The sequence below is a fragment of the Brienomyrus brachyistius genome, chromosome 7 (assembly GCF_023856365.1).
Source record: "Brienomyrus brachyistius isolate T26 chromosome 7, BBRACH_0.4, whole genome shotgun sequence".
In the NCBI taxonomy this organism is placed as follows: Eukaryota; Metazoa; Chordata; class Actinopteri; order Osteoglossiformes; family Mormyridae; genus Brienomyrus; species Brienomyrus brachyistius.
Genome location: NC_064539.1, coordinates 26,132,191 through 26,152,452, shown reverse-complemented (window position 1 = coordinate 26,152,452; position 20,262 = coordinate 26,132,191). Strand labels below are relative to the sequence as shown.

Below are 20,262 nucleotides of genomic sequence, written 5' to 3'. Positions count from 1 at the left end.
AACACGTGATCTTTAAGAACGCAAAGTGGGGCTAATCTTTACGACGTAAAGTGGAGCTCCACAGGAAACACGTGATCTCCACTCTGTTACAGTAGAACGTCAGTTGTAAAATTCTGGCGAATAAACACATGTTTTTGTTCATTATAGAAAAGGTTATATATGTGTATATGTATGTCACGATCGGTGGTTGCGATCGTAGGTGAAGCGGGTGATCGCACGGGCAGGCGAGTGGGCAGGAAGCAGGCAGGCAGGCGGAATACGGGGAAAAACGGGGATTTATTGACGGGCAGGACCAAAGGGGGCAAAACGCAGGCACTGACATCAACAAACATCAGTAACATCAATGACGGACAATGAACTAAGGCAAGACATGGACTGAAATAGACAGGACTGGGCGAATATAATCGGACACAGCTGGGCAAGATCAGGGAAGCATAATCAGGGGGCGTGGCACACACGAGGATCGGACAAGCCGGGCGTATATATACATATGAAGTCATAAGATATCTTAAGTGTTATAAACATACACTAATGTATATATAAAACAATATTATATAATATATATACACATAAATATATATATATATATAGCTGGTCTGATCTAGTATGTGTTTATATATGTCAAGATATCTTAACTGTTATAAACATACACATATATATAGAAAATATATATATATATATATATATATATATTATATATTATATATTATATATACACACATACATACACTAGTTGTATAAATGATGATCGACATGTAATAATTATATTTAATAAACTGTTAAATTTATTTAGAAGGCAACAACAAACAGGATGAAATAAAAAAATAATAATCAATCAACACACTCATGTGCCAGTAATTTAATCATTCTTATAACAGACAGCATTAACCCGAAGGCCCCGCTGGTCAACACAGGCCTGTAAAAATAATTCCATGTCCTCTTGGACCTGAAAACCAAAGAGGAATGGCTCCTTGGATTCTATGTTGTCTCCATCCAGCACATCCCTTCTGCTGGTTTCTGTCAGAAGCATAGGAAGAAACATTATTATAACACTTTTTCAGAAGTAAAACAATTTACTGCTAAAAGTAAGGTTTAAAGTGTGCACTGACCAGGCTAAGTTCCACAGATTTGCGCTTTCTTAGTCTGAATACAGGTGCATGTTCACCTCTCAGCACAGCCTCTGATTCCTTTGTCCAGTGTGCAAATACCTTCCCATAACTTATAATGGAGAAATACTGATATTAATAATGTGTCTTTAATTTCATTTTTCAGTCAAACTTAACAGATACACACACACACTGACCTTCGGAGATCGAAGTTTTCCATTAGCAGCAGGCACCACCATTTCCGCAATTTCGGCATGTCTAACTATTAAAAATCAATTTAGTGTCATTTAGTGACTTCTTTGCACACATACTTTATTGCTCTCTAAAAAGAGCTACTTACTATGGTGTAATAAAAGGGAGCATCCAGCAACAACCTATAAAGCAGACTGTCAATTAAAAAATAAATGTCAATGTTCATGACTTATTCTCAAAAGCATCTTGACACTTTTCTGAATGACGAATCTTACCATCAACATGTAGATGCCACAGTCAACCTCAAAGTCTTGGCTTGGAAACCCCTTTATTATCACAATGGGATAAAACACTCTTTAATCACATTTCATCAATATACCTGTATTAGAAAATCTCTATATAATCACACACATGATCACATACCTCCAACTCAAAGCCATTCATTTCAGACCACTCCCCTGGACTGATATTCTCTGCAAGCTTCCTGTTATTTTAAGATATAACATACAGAAATTACTGCTAGTACAAATAAAGTATTAATTGTTAACAACTGTTAACTGTTAATGCTGCAACAGCATGCTCTTTATAAACAGGCTTAAAAACACAGCCTGTACACAATTAGCAAAATGTTAATGCTAATTTTAATGCCAGATTCTGAAAGAGCAGGGAAAATATACCAGTACACCAGGAGAGCAATTTTCAGCTCTCTAGCATGCTTAAAAGTGAAGATATGGTCTCCTGAATACCCTTACAAATTATATGAGTGATTCGCGAGTGCAAAAAAGGGGCGTGGCACCCAAATTTGAAAGGGCCATAACTTTGGACTGCATCAGAATTTTTCAATAAAACTTGGGGAATTTTCAGTGTTCTCTATAAGGATCAAATTTTAAATACCAAGTTTTCATCAAAATCAGGAATGATGCCCATGGAGCCCCTGGTTGATTTAGCATGGACTGACCCGAAAGTACATTCATATGCTTAGTCTTGATCAACCTCTACAGAAGTTCTGTAATTTCTGTTTCATCATATTTTAATATTTACAGCATTTAGCTGACACATTTATTCAGACTGAACTGCACTGCCCAATTATAACGACAACTTAATGACATAATTTGGTAACTATATCAGATAAACATATTCTACTGTCAGAACTCATCTTCTAGGTATTTTAATACTATTATTTAAATATCTGATTTAACATCTGATGTATCACCTTTTAATCAAAAGGCTGTACTCCACAGTACAGGTCTGTCAAGTAAGCATGTGAATTCACTGAATAAACTGAAGACATGCTGAACACAAAATAGATCAGAACGTGATCTAAAATGTACTTAACCTGGAACACTGAACAGGTTCCTGCACACTAACATAAACAGAAAATTGACCTCAAGAGTGACACATATTGGTGGCCACCAAATCATGTCCTTTTCTTAGCACATCATGAGTCGAGAAAGAACATTTCTTTTATACCTGGCTTCATCACCTAAGAGACAGTTACTCAAGGTGTTAAGCAATGCCATTGCAATAACAGTCAGTCAATGATTCACAGTAGTTGCCCATGGCTTAAACTGCGTAAATTAAAGCTGTACCAAGATATAACTGACACAATTACAATAAAATCTTAAAATCCTAACATCCTCAGACTTTTGGGCTTTTATTCGGTTAAGTGTATTGTATGGTATTGATGTGCTCCTACATACACAAAGCTGAAAATGCCCAGGAGTCCATAGTGGGAACACAATAATGTCCTTCCTCTCTGCATCATTCTGAAATGGAGATCAATATTTTACATGAAGTACTCTTATATTAGTTCTAAATAATAGTCACCCAGGAAAATTTGTACTTACAGGAAGGGATTGAAGTGGCTCACAGTTGTAGGGAGGAAGCCAAGTCCGGGTGACAATGTACCTTGTCCCGGCATGGTAGTGTGCACCGCCGTATAATTTTGTCTGTAAGCAAATGAATGAAACTGAATGAAATTATATTTAAGCAATTTATTCCATACTGATAGCATGCATATGAAAAAGGTCTAAGTAAAATATTAAAAGCCTCTAAAATAAACTGAAAACCTGAGACAAACCACAGAGATCAACAAACGATGTTTATTAAAAACAATGCTTATTACTATCTACTTGTCATGCTGGTGAAATTATTAAAAGAATTTGTTATAAAGATTATCTAAAATATGTAGTAAAAATCAACAAACTCACTGCGCATGAAATCGGATGCAACATACCTTGAAAAAGCAAAGCCGCTTTTAAACGGGGATCCATGTTTACAATTTTGTTTATAAAACAACGTTCCTTTTAATGTAACGGCAACTGTAATATCAGAAAACACAATACAAAGTGTAAGGATTACTGCGCCTACGGCTTCTAACTAAATACACGTAACTGTCAGATGGTTAATAAGACTTTGCAGCAAAACGAGCAAAAAAACATTTTTTTTTAAGTAAACATTAAACGTTTTCATGGAAAGCCAGCTCTATATGACAACAAGTGCTAAAACAGCTCGTCAAGCAACATAACGTTAGACTCAAATATTGTGTGCACACGAGATTATTTTTATATGTTTGTCGCTTCGCTTAACTTACTTCAGGTTCGAAGACTTAGTCCAGACTCTCTCTTGGTACAAACACAGTGTAGATCGCGTGTTTCCTGTGGAACCCCACTTTACGTCGTAAAGATTAGCCCACTTTACGTTCTTAAAGATCACGTGTTTCCTGTGGAGCTGACATATTTCCTGTGGAGTTCCACTCTACAGTCTTCTGCAGCTGGACCCTCTTGGGCCATGGAACGTGCAGTTTTCGCAGTTGTTCGCGCTGCGTTACATGGGGTATTGCTACACAGCCGGGAGCAACATCATGTACACCTTCCACTGTGACATCGGGAAGCTATGAATGTATTTTGGGGCGGGAGGGGGATCGTGGTTATCGGTCACATTTACGCGTCGCTAGTTCGCGTATTGGTCAATACTGACACGCGAACGTGGCATCTTTCATGTGATGTGTTTAGTGATTTTCATCTGACTTACATTTAGACATTTACATTTAGATTTAACATTTATGTTTATATTTAAGTTTTATATTTATATTTGCATTTAACATTTATATTTACATTTAACATTTATATTTACATTTAACATTTATATTTAACATTTATATTTAAGCGATTGTAAAAAACTGTAACACATTTCTTGTTGCTATGATACAAAATGCATACAGTTAACGCCAATTTCAAATGCTTGAACTTCTTTTACACACAAGCTCAACCAAGACCAAAACAATGTAATTTTACAGTCAAATTTACAAATGCTTTCACACTGTATGTCAGAACAGATAACATCATGTTCTAAACATAATTTATATAGGCTAAAGTCAAAGCGAACAGTTGTTCATATTGTGAATTGAAACACAAATATATTCCCTGTATTTTATTCCATTGCCAATTAGAAACAGCTTATTGCAGTTATGGAAATATATAAATCACAGCTGATTCCCATCTAGGAACCACAATCAGGTGTTGAGGTTTTTCCAATCACATGATCATATGTTCTAAAAGAGGACTCTTTGGGCTGATCTTGTGTGGAAAAGGAACAATATAGAGCGAAAGAAAAGAAAGAAAGAAAGAAAGAAAGACGAGTACCAGGACAATTGAGAGGAGTGGGACAAGGATGAGGGAGAGGAGTTAGAATGCAAATAAAAGTCTGTACTGCAGCAGTTCTGTGTCTGTATTTTTTTTTACATAAACTGTACATTTTATAAAGCTACTCTGAGATGGTCATTCATTTTTTTATATATTCTTCAAATATAAGGGCAGACCTGACACATAAAATAATGCAGTTTCTGTCATTTCAGCTGATGATAGTGTTTGATGACTAAATGATAGTAATGATTGACTAAATGTTCTGGTGGAAGAGAACATGTGTTAGTGTTTTCAATAAGTATTTGAATTTAAAACAGGTTTGCAGTGTTTTGCTAGACATAGTGTACTGTGGTAGTTTATTATTGTATTTTGAAAATTAGTTTTGAGGTTTAGTTTACAACGTGTGATTTTGAGCATGAAGTTAACCGTTTTGTCAATTGTGTGTTTTAGGTGTGTTGGTGAATTAAGAGTTTAGGAAACTTGTTAAATGTATAGCAAAAACTGTCATAGCGATTGTAAAAAACTGTAACACATTTCTTGTTGCTATGATGCAAAATGTATATAGTTAACACCAATTTAAAATGCTTGAACTTTTTTTACACACAAGCTCAACCAAGACCAAAACAACGTAATTTTACAGTCAAATTTACAAGTGCTTTCACACTGTATCTCAGAGCAGATAACATCATGTTCTAAACATAATTTATATAGGCTAAAGTCAAAGTGAACAGCTGTTCATATTGTGAATTGAAACACAAATATATTCCCTGTATTTTATTCCATTGCCAATTAGAAACAGCTTATTGCAGTTATGGAAATATATAAATCACAGCTGATTCCCATCTAGGAACCACAATCAGGTGTTGAGGTTTTTCCAATCACATGATCATATGTTCTAAAAGAGGACTCTTTGGGCTGATCTTGTGTGGAAAAGGAACAATATAGAGCGAAAGAAAAGAAAGAAAGAAAGAAAGAAAGAAAGAAAGAAAGAAAGACGAGTACCAGGACAATTGAGAGGAGTGGGACAAGGATGAGGGAGAGGAGTTAGAATGCAAATAAAAGTCTGTACTGCAGCAGTTCTGTGTCTGTATTTTTTTTTACATAAACTGTACATTTTATAAAGCTACTCTGAGATGGTCATTCATTTTTTTATATATTCTTCAAATATAAGGGCAGACCTGACACATAAAATAATGCAGTTTCTGTAATTTCAGCTGATGATAGTGTTTGATGACTAAATGATAGTAATGATTGACTAAATGTTCTGGTGGAAGAGAACATGTGTTAGTGTTTTCAATAAGTATTTGAATTTAAAACAGGTTTGCAGTGTTTTGCTAGACGTAGTGTACTGTGGTAGTTTATTATTGTATTTTGAAAATTAGTTTTGAGTTTTAGTTTACAACGTGTGATTTTGAGCATGAAGTTAACCGTTTTGTCAATTGTGTGTTTTAGGTGTGTTGGTGCGTTAAGAGTTTAGGAAACTTGTTAAATGTATAGCAAAAACTGTCATAGCGATTGTAAAAAACTGTAATGGTAATGGCCTACACGAAACCTCAATTTTGGGTTTACAGTTTGGTGCACTTCTGGTACAGCAGGGAAAACAGAGTTTGTTTTGATTATTTTTAATTAAAATTGCAGACAAACACAATTAGGAACAGTTGTAAACCAAAGACAAAGCAAATTAAATTATTAGTTGCTCAGTTTTAAAAAGCACGAGTTTAGACATTACTCGAAACTTGATGGTTAGGACTTGCGACTTGCTTGCGACTTTCTTGCAACTTGTGTATATGTGACTCAGTTCCATGTCTGATCGGTATATTCGAAAATAACCTTTGCAGCTTCCTAACCCGTTCAGGTGTTCATCTTGCCTACTATGTTGAATTCTGTAAATAAAGTTTAGGTCCATATTTGGTGCAACACTGATTTGCATTGTTCTTGGTTTGTTTAATTGCCTCATGGCAAATCTTAATTTTGTTTAAGGACAGTCATCCGTTTTGTCACTATGATGTTGCACATATAGTGATGTCAGAGAGCCACCTTGCGGTCAAGTTAGGCATTGCGATTTCAGTATAGTTAAACAGCTTTTTTTCGTATAATTGCTCCAGCTACATTAGTATACTCATGTTTCTATTGTTTATTGTTTTACAGGAAAGCACACCTACAATCATGCCTATGTGTAGGAGTGCAAAGCCCAGCTGCTTAGGAATGGTGCTTGTAGTGGCTATTTCCCATTAAAGGCATTGAACCTGACCTTGGGACCAGTGGTTCTGACTGATTACCTGTGATGGGCTAGTTTTCCTCGATCCAGCACATAACTTTATTTGGAGCAGCCTCAGTCATACAGTACTGCACAAAATAAATGTTTGAAGCTATTTGTCTGGGTAGTACATGCACATTTACTCAGAACAATATTAATATTAGAACATACGCAAATTAAGAGTATCGCAATAAATACTAGTAAAACTTTCTTCTGTTCTTCAAGAAGTTACTGATATCTAGTTGGACGGCTAGATGAACACCGCTGCAGTTCCCAAAACCTCTCCTCAGGGGGCACCTCAGCCATTCTGTGCATTTGTTGCATTTCACCCTCAGTTCACTTAATTAATTAACTTAATTAGTTTTAAAAAGTCAATGAGATATTGATTAGCTATACAAGGCGTGTTAGCGGTTGGGTCAAAAATACATGGGTGAACTGGATGGGTGCTGCAAATGCTGGGGTGATTTTAACTGAGGGTTTGAAACGGCTAAGCTAACACACTTTGACAGGCATAAGACCATAGCTTTACGCCAATATAAAGACCATTTAGAAATCATTTTCTTTTACTTTTCCACAGTACTGTATATTAATTCTTTTTATGGTCCTTTGAGTCATATTCAAGCTCACTGCAGATTTATATGTCCCAGTTACTTGTAGAACCCAGTGTGCATGTCAGGAGGCAGTCATGTCTCTCACCACATCTAAACGACTACGACCTTACTGGGTTTAAAAAGATGGACAGTTTAGCACAATCCACATCACAAGCTCCACCTTGCACGTGAAGTGAGAAGGTGGATGATGGATACAGCGGGAGACCACTCAGAAGCTCCGATCAGTCAGGATGGTGTCCAATCTACACAGTAGCCTGCAAAGGATCAAGAGCCTTCCACCGGAAATGAGTTATGCAGAGAGAATCGAGAAGTGAATCCGGATAATGAGGTCCTGCTTAAATCTATGGAAGGGCTGAAACTAATGACAGAGTCACTTCATCTGTAGAGTAAGCAAGAAGAGTTCAAATTAGAGCAGCTACTCCCAGAGTGTTTTCGAGGCGGAGCAGTTGCAGTGGCAGGTAGAGCATCTTGGAATGGTTTTACAGGAGCTCAATGGAACCCCAGCTCATCTCCATGTTCCACACCATCCAATCTGGCCCAGTGACCGCAGCAGTAGAGAGTAATGCTGGGGGAGAGACATTCTTCCTGCGGGAGTTGAAAAAAATTCAACCTTTCTTAGGCCCTGATGATTCAGTTTTCCCCAGCGATCATCAGTGACAGTTTTGACCCCTCCTGTGGAATTCAGTTTTTGGTCTTAGGGTAGCCCCATGGATCATCATTCCATCATTGTTCCAACCTAAACTCCCACAAACAGGAAGGAACATTATTGGTCTCTATTAAAATCTATTAATATACTATTCTCATGTTTGGGTAACATGAATTAGGGTGATCAAAGAAAAAAAAAAAACACATTATGACTTTCAAATTAATACAAAGCATTTTACATTACTAATTATTTTACATGTCTGTTTGTGAATCTGTAAAGTTAACACTGCATATGTTAGCAAAGAATTCATTCTGCCTACGTAATTAAGACCTACATTTTCAAAATCCCTCAGTAACCATTGGTTAAATTTCTTTTGAGTTTGATAGGTGACCCAGGCGGAGACTCAAAACCCAGGTCCCAGAGGTGTGAGGCAACAGTACTAACCACTGCACCACCATGCCGCCCCTTACAGTACTAACCACTGCACCACCATGCCGCCTCCGGTACAATATCATAAAATATGAATTCCAGTTACAGTGTCGGCAAACTGAACTCTCATAACTCTGAAGTGCCAGTATTTGTATTATCATAATATGTCATGTTCTCTTTTTCTCTTCCTGCTTCATATTTGCTTTTTTCTCCTTTGTCACATGATCGGAGCACATCGCCGTAGTAACCTGGTTACATTTGTGTTTTCACCACTGAATTTCTGAATGGAGCAGGATGTAGAGGCCCTGTGGGAGTGTTTCTCTGCGCTCGTCTGCATGTGTCCCTGTCCTAGTTGCACGACTTCAGGAAAAATGTTATGTGTCAGTGCCGCAGCACCATAACAAAGGCTGGAGAGGCTGGAGATGAGAAATGGGCCATCATTGCTTTCTCTTAGCGTTGCCTCATTGTTGTGATGTGCGGGGATGTGAATATGGGCAATCTGCATTCCATGTGCCAATGCATAAGCATTCCTGTTGCCTGTTTTACATAATGCCTAAATATCTCAGCTGTATATTTCAGTGTACAGGCCCGAGAACAGACACTGGAAATGTAAAACTGCAAGCTTTTGAGTGTAACATAGCCCTTTTGATTTCTGATGAGGAGTCTGAAAAAGGGAGAACATTTGTAGTTATAGCCCAAGCATGCATTCTATGGCACTTCTGAGTTGATTATATCTTATACGTTGTGTGTGGGGGCGGCATGGTGTGGGGGCCATGGATGGTCGAACCCGGGCCTCACACCTCTGGGACCCGGGTTCGAGTCTCCGCCTGTGTTACATGTGTGCCGAGTTTGCATGTTCTCCCCATGTCGTCGTGGGGTTTCCTCCGGGTACTCCGGTTTCCCCCCACAGTACAAAAACATGCTGAGGCTAATTGGACTTGCTAAATTGCCCGTAGGTGTGCCTGTGAGAGTGCATGGTGTGTGAGTGTGCCCTGCAATGGGCTGGCCCCCCATCCTGGGTTGTTCCCTGCCTCATGTCCATTGCTTTCGGGATAGGCTCCGGACCCCCCGCAACCCAGTAGGATAAGTGGTTTGGAAAATGGATGGATGGATGTGTTGCGGAGCTAAGGGGCAATTTTTGTAATCGGCTTTTGTACTGATTTCTGTTTGAGAAATTGCTTTTGCACATACATATATCCACCAGTAGTTCTGGACAGTCACTGCTAGGTATCCTGTTTGGTGCTGTGTGCCCTGTACTGTGAAAGGAAGTGTTTATTTTGGTGATACATGGAGAATACTTCTGAAAGAAAAAAAAATGAATAAAATGTGGAGCTGGATTGTAAAAATAAACTACTGATTGTATTATGAGAACAATATTGACTACAACTGCAACACAAACATGACCTTATAATAATGCAGTCTCTGTGTGAGAGATGTCATGGCGACGGCTACTTATAACGTCATATACCCCAACTGCCCAACTTAATTTGGAGTCCAGGGCTGCTGGGTTGTGTACAGGAGCATGCGCAGTAGGCCTGAGTAGTGACGGAGCGTGCTCGCGCGTGGCGGAGTGGGCGGAGCGGAGGTGGGTGTGTGAGACAGCTGATACAGTTTCTATCATCCGATTTCAGCTACAAGCAATATCGCAGTAAAGCGTCTGAAGCGATTCGGTGGGGGGCTGAGGGCAAAAAAAAAACAAGCTGATTTTCATAATCGCACGCGGACTGACTGTGCACCTGCTGATAGTAAGTATAACAGTGCTGTGCGACATAACCGAACCGAGGTTTCCCATGCAGAATTACCCGCAGCAAAAGCTTCTCTTCACCTGCGTTTCCTTTGCATTAATGATAAATAAACAATGCGTCATGTTTTAAATGAGACGTAGAATGGCATAGACATTAAGGTGATTATAGTGATGCGTCTAAGGCGAACTCAATGGGATCGATGCCGAATTTGACAACGTTTATCACTGGAGGTAAAGACGATGTGGGAATGGAGACTGGAGCAAGATGCAGAGTATCTGCGGTTTGTGACCGAGGTTCGCTTTCTCTTGGAAATCAAATCTGGGGAGTGCAAGCTGGGGAACGTTGTCGCGTGCTGGCACCCATTATGTAATGCCATGACATGGATAGAAATAATTCATGTGCTTCTGAATAATATGATCGAAACGAAAAGATGCGCGCATCTTTCGGGCTGAAGCATCGCAGGATCAGTTGCCTCTCTACCTGTCCGTTAGCCCATCTGGTTGTTGTAGCAGCTGTAGTCCCACCGTTAATGACGTGCATAGATAATTGGAAAATAAGCTGTAGGATGGACAAGCGTGTATATTTCTGTGGGTTGGGCACATCGATATATCGTCCTTTATGAATGGAAAAGTCAATTGCTGCGGTTCGAGGAGTACAGTGACGAGTGGATGGGTATTTTTATGGAAATACGTATTCTGAAAATGATCAAGAGATGCTGTGTAACGAGATATAATGACGGAATGCGTAAGAATCCCAGTGAACAGAATCATTAGAGCATTGATAGTAGGCAGAGTAAAGAAATAGTAAATTGCTGTGTACAAGATTCAGATGAAAATATGTACATGAACAAAGATATTTGTATAATTGTATCCTTATTTAAAGGTAATAGACTCATCACTTTTGTAGTTTTCACAAGCACCATACATACACACACACACACACACAGTGATGCACTTTCTCCTGATATGCAGTGAAAACTGGGAAAGTGTGAATGGAATAAGTTTGAAAATGAAAGATGTACTATTCGGGGGTAGTAAATACAGTTAGGGGGTTTCTCTCATTACCCAACAACCTCCAACTGCCATTTAAAAAGCATTTTACACAAACTCATTCCAGTTATGATGCAGCCAACTCATTATGTGAATCCACTGACTAAGCCTGCACTAACATCAGAAGAACAAGACAGTGATGCATTTTAACGGTTGAACACCCATCATCACATAGAAGTGTAGTTAAATGTATTTTCTTTGTATATGTACTTATGGTCTGAGATAAAAAAATAAATAAATGAAGTGTGGTATGAAAAGTGACGTGCTTGAGTTTTACAATACATCTACTTCAGAGAGGAATGGGGTGCTGATTGGCTGGTGTGTACCCAGCGGTGTAGGAAGATACAGTATGGATATCCTGGTAGATTCAGGGGGACCAACACTTGGTAGGGGCCCTTGCGTACCTGTAAGTAAAATAATATGTAAAATTGGGTGGGGGCCCAGAGTATTTTTGTCAGGGCCCCCATGTTTTCTAGGTATGCCCCTATGTGTGTCAGTGTAAATGGAAAAGGAAGGCATGTACCTGCATTACCAAGCATTTGAAAACAGGAAGTGAACGTAGCTGCAAGCATGTGAATAAGTGCATAATGAAGAGCATGGGGGCGATGATGTAATGCTTATGAGTGACTGACTGTGGCAGTGAGGGGGGGTGTCAGCACGTGCCAGTCTGGCCACATAGAGGTGGCTGCCCCCTACTGAATGAACTGTGTTACAGCAATAATTGCGTGTACTTTTATTACAGCGTAATGCCACTTTACAATTCTGCTTGATTATCGTCAATCAGTATGAGACTGATTGCAATGTTTTATTCAAATTGTTTGTCTCTTATTTTAACGTAGGAAAATTTGTTGCATTCAAGAAATAATTAGGAGAGAAAGTGTTGGCTTTCTATTGACCAGATTAATCTTTTACTTAAAATGAAATGTAGGTTGTAGAGGTGTATTTGTATCTTTGTATATATATCTTAAGGTTATAGACTCAAAGCTCTCAGAGTTTTCACAAGCAGCATACACTGAGAGTGATACACTTGCAGAGTACACCTGATATGCAGTCACTGTATCTGAACGATCCATTTGAATACAAATACCTTCCTCTACACATATAATAATAATTGTGATGTGCTGAGGTTGGGTTCGAACCTGCGACCTTCTGATTACAGGGATACAGGCTTAGCCCACTGAGCCACACGGTGCCCCCATGTATTGTCTGTATTGTTGTACATGGTGTCAATAATAGGTGCCACTAAACAACAGGCAATGAAAGGTGATTTAGCTCTGATTCAGACTCACATGCTGTGTATGTACTCACTCACATGACACAGTATTGTATATCTTAGATGCTCTCCTACTGTTTGAATGCATTTTGCTTCATGCACTGTTAATGCTCTATAGGTCTCTAGCTCTGTGTAAGTCTTTTCCTGTCTCTTGTGGTGACATCGCGTTTCATTCCCTGTCTGCAGTGTGTGTGCCCATTGTCTGGCCCAGACCCCCTCCCTGCCATGGAGTGTGTGGATTGCGGGCATCGGCCTGAGGAGGCGGGCTTTGCTGCCATGGGGAGCGTGGGTAGTGGGGTGTCTGGCCAGCAAGAATTTGCCCTAAGGAGTGTGGGGACGCGAACCCAGAGCAGCCCCCCACAGGGCCCGTGTCACACCCAGCAGACCCCGGGAGTGCGTGGCTGCAGTGCAGAGAGACCCCAAGCCCTAGCTGTTCCTCACTGCACTGAACGTGCATCTACAAACACCTGCGAGAGTCACACACCAAACAGTGACCGTTCGGCCTCCAAAGATGACCACGCTGTATCCAGCAGTGACTGTACCGTCTCCAGTGGCAGTCAGCTGGTGACCAACAGCATGTTCATGAATGGGGCGGGGCGCAGAGGAGGCCTGGACATCTGTGGAAATAGTGTGGTGTTGAAGAAGAAGAAGAACATTAGCCAGCCGGGGGCGCATTGCCGAGAGAGCAGGAGCAAGCCGGAAAACAACAACAACGCCCCGAGAGTGCAGCGCGTGTCTAACAAACAAGAACAGGTACTAAAATGGCTATTTATATATTCGTGTATGTATACACGTGTGTACTTGTGTCTATGTGTGCATCCGTGCGCGTATGGAAGAAGACACAGAAGCGTTTTTCATGCAAAGGCCACTGAATACCATTCATAGTGATAGGGAAGAAAAAAAACACTAAAACCTCCTCGGACTGTAACATGATACTGTTTGAGAAATTATCCTGACTAAGACTTGTTCCATCCTTCCACTTTGTCGAACACCAGCCTGGAATTTATCCCCGATCAGGCAGGGCTCAGGGCAGGCGACACCCGGGACACGTTACCACACACTCACACCAATGCATCGGGTGATTCGGTTACATCGCTTTAGTGAAAGTGCATGCAGGCCAGACGCATGTGAAATGAGGCTCAGACCAGAGACTACTGCCTTCTCTCATCATCACATCACTTGTCCGCTTTTCTGTATCTCTCCTTCAGAGTACTGATGGTCTAGTCCGGCCCTCTGCCTTTAAACCCGTGGTACCCAGAAGCTTCCACTCCATGCAGAATCTGTTATCTGCCCCACCTGCAGGAGGTGCAGGAGGGGGGCGTGGTGAGGTTTCAGGTGGGGCCCCCTGTGTACCAGGGAGGCAGAGGGAGCAGGAGAGCCCTAGTGGTGGGACTGAGAACAGCACTGGTCAAAGTGGGCTGTCGGACTCGGGCAGGAACTCATTGACCAGCCTGCCTACCTATGCCGGCTCGGCTTCCAGCTGCGGTCCTCCCCACACACTAGGGCCTCTCAGTGCCTCCACCAGCCACATCAACAAGCTAGGCACAGCCGCCCAGAATGGCCTCAGTACCTCTGACAGTGGGCGCTCCTCCTCCTCCTGCTGCCAGCGCCTCAGTCGCCCTGGTGACAGGCCACTCCCCCTGCAGACATCCCCGCCCTGTGACGACATCATCCAAGACCTGGAGGACCGCCTGTGGGAAAGAGAGCAGGAGGTGACACTTGGACATCTAAATGGATGTGATGGAGAGTTTTGGGAAGGATAGCTACTCCAATTACAGCAGCGAGGCTTGTGTTGTTCTCTATGTGCACAATCACACTATTTAATTTATATGGACACTATGAGTATAAAGGACTAAACTCTTGTGTCCTTTTCTTGATTTATAGTTACAATACTGAACCAATAAACTAGCTAGCAATAAACACAATTATATTAAACTCATGCTTTTATTCAAAGGTTAGAGTTAAGAGTTACAGTTTTTTTTTTTTTTTTTAATGTTTGCTCCTAGATATTTGAACCCCCACCCGGTGCATTGTTACTACAATATTCTACTTCTTGAGCTACAATTAGGCCACAATCGGGGCGTCAGAAGCATTTTGAATGTGGGGGGGACACACTGGCATAAAACTAATATTTTATGTTAAACGTGGGGGGGTCCAAAAGAATAATTATGAAATGTGAGGGGGACACGTCAATAAACAATGAGTACTGAAATTCTGTAAAAACCATTAAAATCCAAACTATTAATTCCAAAAACAGTCCATGTGATCGTTTTCAGTAATGGTAACAAAAGTGAAACTGAAGCAGAATGAGCGGACAGCCTTTGTATTTAAGGACCAGCCCATGAGATGCTGGGTGAGGGTCAGGGTTAAAGGTTATTAACTGTATTCACCTTACCCAGGTGCTCCATATGCGGCGAAACTTGGACCAGAGTGAGGTGGCGATTGCGCAGGTGTTTGAGGAGAAGCAGCGCGTTTGGGAGCGTGAGATGGACGACCTGAGGCAGAATTATGCGGGGCGGCTGCAGCAGGTATCGCGCAAAGCTCTGCGCTCCCAGCATGCCTTGCAAGCACAGGTCGCCCGTTTGCAGCAGGACAAGCGGCGGCTTCAGGATGAGATCACTGCATTGCTTACCCACCGGGAGGAGCTGGAGAGGAAGTGCCTGGATTACAGAAAACAGCAAGCAGACATCCTTCCTCGGCTGGAAGAGACCAAGTGGGAGGTGAGCATGGGGGGATCACACTGTGATGTAATCAGCTGGTGCCAGAGGACACCACCCCCTGAAACATCTCAGAAGCTTTCAGTGTTGGCATAAAATGTGCACTGACCATTTGCTAACACAGTGCCTGATTGTACCTCTTTGCAGGTATGTCAGAAGGTTGGGGAGATCTCCCTGCTGAAACAGCAACTGCGTGAGAGCCAGGGGGAGGTAACGCAGCGCGCGGGAGAGACAGTGGCCCTACGAGCCCAGCTGAAGGAGCTAAGTGCTCAGCTGAAGGAGAGAGAGGAGACGGCACTGAGCCTGAAGGGCTCGTATAGCAGTAAGAGCCTGCAGCTGGAGCACTGTGAGGGGGAGCTGCAGAGGACCCTCAGGGAGGTGGGTGCCCCCAGTCAGAGCAGATAAGGTGCAGCTTTTACATTATGTTAGCTCTGTCTTGTTTATCCTGTCTGTCTCTTAGCTTCCCTCCTTTCTGTCTCTTAGCCTCCTATATTTCTGTCTCTTAGCCTCCTATATTTCTGTCTCTTAGCCTCCTATATTTCTGTCTCTTAGCCTCCTATATTTCTGTCTCTTAGCCTCCTGCCTTTCTGTCTCTTAGCCTCCCTCCTTTCTGTCTCTTAGCCTCCTGCCTTTCTGTCTCTTAGCCTCCTGCCTTTCTGTCTCTTAGCCTCCTGCCTTTCTGTCTCTTAGCCTCCTATATTTCTGTCTCTTAGCCTCCCTCCTTTCTGTCTCTTAGCCTCCTGCCTTTCTGTCTCTTAGCCTCCTGCCTTTCTGTCTCTTAGCCTCCTATATTTCTGTCTCTTAGCCTCCTATATTTCTGTCTCTTAGCCTCCTGCCTTTCTGTCTCTTAGCCTCCTGCCTTTCTGTCTCTTAGCCTCCTATATTTCTGTCTCTTAGCCTCCTGCCTTTCTGTCTCTTAGCCTCCTGCCTTTCTGTCTCTTAGCCTCCTGCCTTTCTGTCTCTTAGCCTCCTGCCTTTCTGTCTCTTAGCCTCCTATATTTCTGTCTCTTAGCCTCCTATATTTCTGTCTCTTAGCCTCCTATATTTCTGTCTCTTAGCCTCCTGCCTTTCTGTCTCTTAGCGTCCTGCCTTTCTGTCTCTTAGCCTCCTGCCTTTCTGTCTCTTAGCCTCCTGCCTTTCTGTCTCTTAGCCTCCTGCCTTTCTGTCTCTTAGCCTCCTATATTTCTGTCTCTTAGCCTCCTGCCTTTCTGTCTCTTAGCCTCCTGCCTTTCTGTTTCTTCCTAGGTATCTCAGCTGAGGGACAAGCTGGGTACCTTCGAGGCAGAGGTTGAGAGTTTGAAAAGAGCCCTTGACAAAGTGAACAGAGGGGTGGGAAGGGCCTGGGGGGGGCTACCTTTGACCCAGAGCCCCACAGAGGCAGCCCCTCCTCCACCTTCTTCAGGGGGTGACACCCTCCTGAGTCTGCAGAGTGATGAGGCCAAGGCCCAGCGGCAGTGGGAGGAGGCCGGTGATCTGCAACGGGAGCTGGAGCGCCTACAGGGGGCACTGCGTTTAGAGCGACAGCAGCGAGAACAGCAGGCCCTCAGCTTTGCTCAGGAGCGCCACAGCTGGCTGGATGAGAAACAGCGTGTGCTACAGTACCAAGCACAGTTGCAGCTCAGCTATGTGGAGCTGCTGCAGAGGAACCAGGTGCTGGAACGTCAAGTGGGCGAGCTCGGGATGGGAGGAGCCTCACCCCCACCCATTTCTCCATCCTCACCTGAGCCACCCACTGACCTCCGTAGCCCACCTGCCACCAGTGACACGAAGCCCACTGCCCTGCACCAGCTGACCCCCACTTGGCCGGCTGCTTCTCGCCTGGAGAGGATTGAGTCCACAGAGATCTAGGTCTTTAGCCACCCAATATGATAGTGTTTCCACCATATCTCCCTCCGAACAAAAAGGATACAGAACCAGTAAGGGTCTATAGGAGCAATAACCATTATAACCACACCAAATTCCCAGGAGAACCAAAATCAATATCAGCTTGTTCAGTGTGGGGTGGGTTAATATTACTTGCCTTTAGTTTGTATTTACTTCAGAAGTTCTTTCCTGACTGGACATATTCAGTCGGTGTTTGTGCGGTTCTGAATATTTTAAAGCCAGACACCAATGTTAATAATTTTAACCAGCATATTAGGACCGCTGGACTGGCATACGACTGAACAGCATTTACCAAAATCTCCACGAAAATCTTGGCCTAGCTTTGGATACATGCAGACAGATAACCTTAATAAACCTTGACGCTTAAATATCATGACCATCTCACCATAAGCCGTGTACAATCTCACTGATAATTAATCACATCTGTTTAATTCCTCCACTCGCCTTCAGTGATTTAGTTTGTGTCTCTGACTTGGATACAGATACTTCTTCGCTTGAATATCTCTCACAGTCATATAGCAGGTCAAACTGTATGTCGCTAATAATGCCAGTGAAGCAACCAAAATTGCAGAGAAGGAAAAAGTTACACCAAGCAGACCCAGATATTGTATGCTCTGTAATCACTACACAATGAGAAGGGCTTTGTTAGTATGAGAAAAGTGAAGGTAAATTAGGATTGCATCATTTTCTTAGGATGAAAGTGATGCCAGGGAATATTATATGAGATTATGGAGGCACTGCTATAGGGCTTTGGTGGGTAAAGGATAAACATGGAAAGCATCTGGGATACTGTGGGACCCAAATTCATCAGAACTGTCAGTTAAAAACTCCCAACAGGCAGAAATCTTGAGTTGCTTAAATGATTAAACAGACCAAGGGATACCAGAGAAGATCACATCTGAATGTTGTTCCAGAATATAAACTTTTGCAACTGTGTGATTCAACAACACGTGAAAGAATAGTACAGTAGTGTGTCTTGAAAGCAAGATCGTGAGTGGATGCTATGCATTTGTATGTGAAGCAGTGCACATGAAGTGAAGGTCGAGGACTGTGTGTGACCGCGGTGGGGCAGAGGACAGGGCTAAGGGGATGAGAAGAGATACAAGCAGCAAAGATGGAGGGAGACTTTAAAAGAACTGGAAGACAACAGCTCAGGATGACTGATAAACTGAACATGACTGATGACAGTAAATGGCCATAAATTCTTAATAACGTACATGAACATTAGAATGATAAATGTGAAGTACATCACTTTAAATGAAGGTTTTATGTTCTCGGTTATTAAAATTAGGACAAGAGACTGAAAGAGAGAAATAGCCAGAGGATGCGATATAGATAACTGATTCTGTCCCTTCCTAAGTAATATGGGTCAGACTTGCTGCTATGTATATCTGTTGTGTCCTGCTGTGTTCTTGGTACAAAACTCAAAGGCAGTATATTTGGTTGTAAATAGCATTGTTATTAATGAGTACACGTTTATTCCAGTAATGCTACTCTGTGTGAATAATTTAATACCAGTATTGTGAAATGACACACTTTAATTTTTATTTTTTTAATTTTTATTAATATATAGAACTTTCAATTCTACTAATGAGCCGAACATTCAAAACATGTCTTTTTTTTTAACATTAACGTAATACATGTAACTCTCGTAGTGTTTGAGAGAATAAAATGCTACTGCACTTGTAAAAGCTGATGACCACCATAAACTCACTCAGAAGCCCTCCCAACCACAAGTGAACACACACACACACACACACACACACACACACACACATACACACAGAGCTTTGCTATGCCTGTTTTTGTGGGGGCTCGCCATTCATTTCTATAAGTGTAACCCTAATCCCAAGAATGACAGCCGTAATCATAACCCCGCCCTAACCTTACAATGAACTAAAAGTAACCAAACAAAACTAAATTTTCCTTTGTGGGGACTGGAGAAATGTCTACACAATGCAGTGTATACACACACAGAGACACACACCCAGTCCCCCAAAGAAACCTTGCAAATCAGGCAGAAATTCAATGATAAACCCTTGTCACTACCAGTCAACATAGCTTCTTTACAATAACATAACAAATGCAGTATATTTAAGAATTTGATAAATATGGTTAATGTATTTATTTCAAAGAAATAACAAACAACTGCTGCTGTTTTTATAACAAAAAGTTAGCACATCTAAATTATCTATTTTACAGCCTAACCTTCATTTAGTTTTCTCAGCTATAAAACTGCTTTAAATATTCTCATAATCTGACGTTTGGCCACACCATTAATGTTATTAAGGTGCATGAATTCAGTATGAAACTGAATATACATGTAACTCTTACCTGAAAGTTAACATTACAGATATTGTGAAAAGCTTATGAATTATCATAACCCCCCTCCCCCCCCCCCCACCCAACCCAAAAATAAGGAATTTTTTTTTTTTTTGGGGGGGGGGGCATGTATAGGACTATTTTTCGCAGGGTAAGACATTCATTTCTAAATGTAAATGAACAAAGATAAAGTCCATTTAAACTGGGGTACCATAAATCTTACAGCTATCTATACGCAAGAAATCCTGCTTCGAGATACAAGCCCATGATGTACATAACACGAATCTATTATGTTAGCTTTCTCCAAGTTAAATTTAGAATAAAACAGCAGACTGTAAACCTTTTTTATGAGAAAATTCTAAGTTAGTAATGGCATTTCATTGTATA

General features: G+C 41.5%; 1 protein-coding gene and 1 long non-coding RNA gene across 2 annotated transcripts; one reads left to right on the top strand and one right to left on the bottom strand.

Moving 5' to 3' along the window:
- Positions 1-8,434: 8,434 nt before the first annotated feature.
- LOC125746638 (uncharacterized) lies at positions 8,435-15,479 on the bottom strand. Its single transcript, XR_007399027.1, has 4 exons — positions 15,348-15,479; positions 14,523-14,643; positions 11,968-12,083; positions 8,435-8,546 (listed from the first exon to the last, which is right to left on the bottom strand). It is a non-coding gene; the product is annotated as an uncharacterized LOC125746638 (long non-coding RNA).
- LOC125746619 (leucine zipper putative tumor suppressor 3-like) lies at positions 10,461-19,932 on the top strand. Its single transcript, XM_049020821.1, has 6 exons — positions 10,461-10,630; positions 13,139-13,705; positions 14,161-14,664; positions 15,352-15,672; positions 15,817-16,047; positions 16,915-19,932. Exons 2-6 carry the CDS (start codon positions 13,178-13,180, stop codon positions 17,515-17,517), a joined length of 2,187 nt encoding a protein of 728 aa, XP_048876778.1. The 5' UTR covers positions 10,461-10,630; positions 13,139-13,177; the 3' UTR covers positions 17,518-19,932.
- The last annotated feature ends 330 nt before the right edge of the window (positions 19,933-20,262 follow it).

Excerpts from the sequence above, each read along its gene's own strand:
- LOC125746619 (XM_049020821.1), top strand. The coding sequence starts at position 13,178 with ATGGAGTGTGTGGATTGCGGGCATCGGCCTGAGGAGGCGGGCTTTGCT. Across the intron at positions 14,665-15,351 it reads TGTGGGAAAGAGAGCAGGAG|GTGCTCCATATGCGGCGAAA; the intron begins GTGACACTTGGA and ends CACCTTACCCAG. Across the intron at positions 16,048-16,914 it reads TGCAGAGGACCCTCAGGGAG|GTATCTCAGCTGAGGGACAA; the intron begins GTGGGTGCCCCC and ends GTTTCTTCCTAG.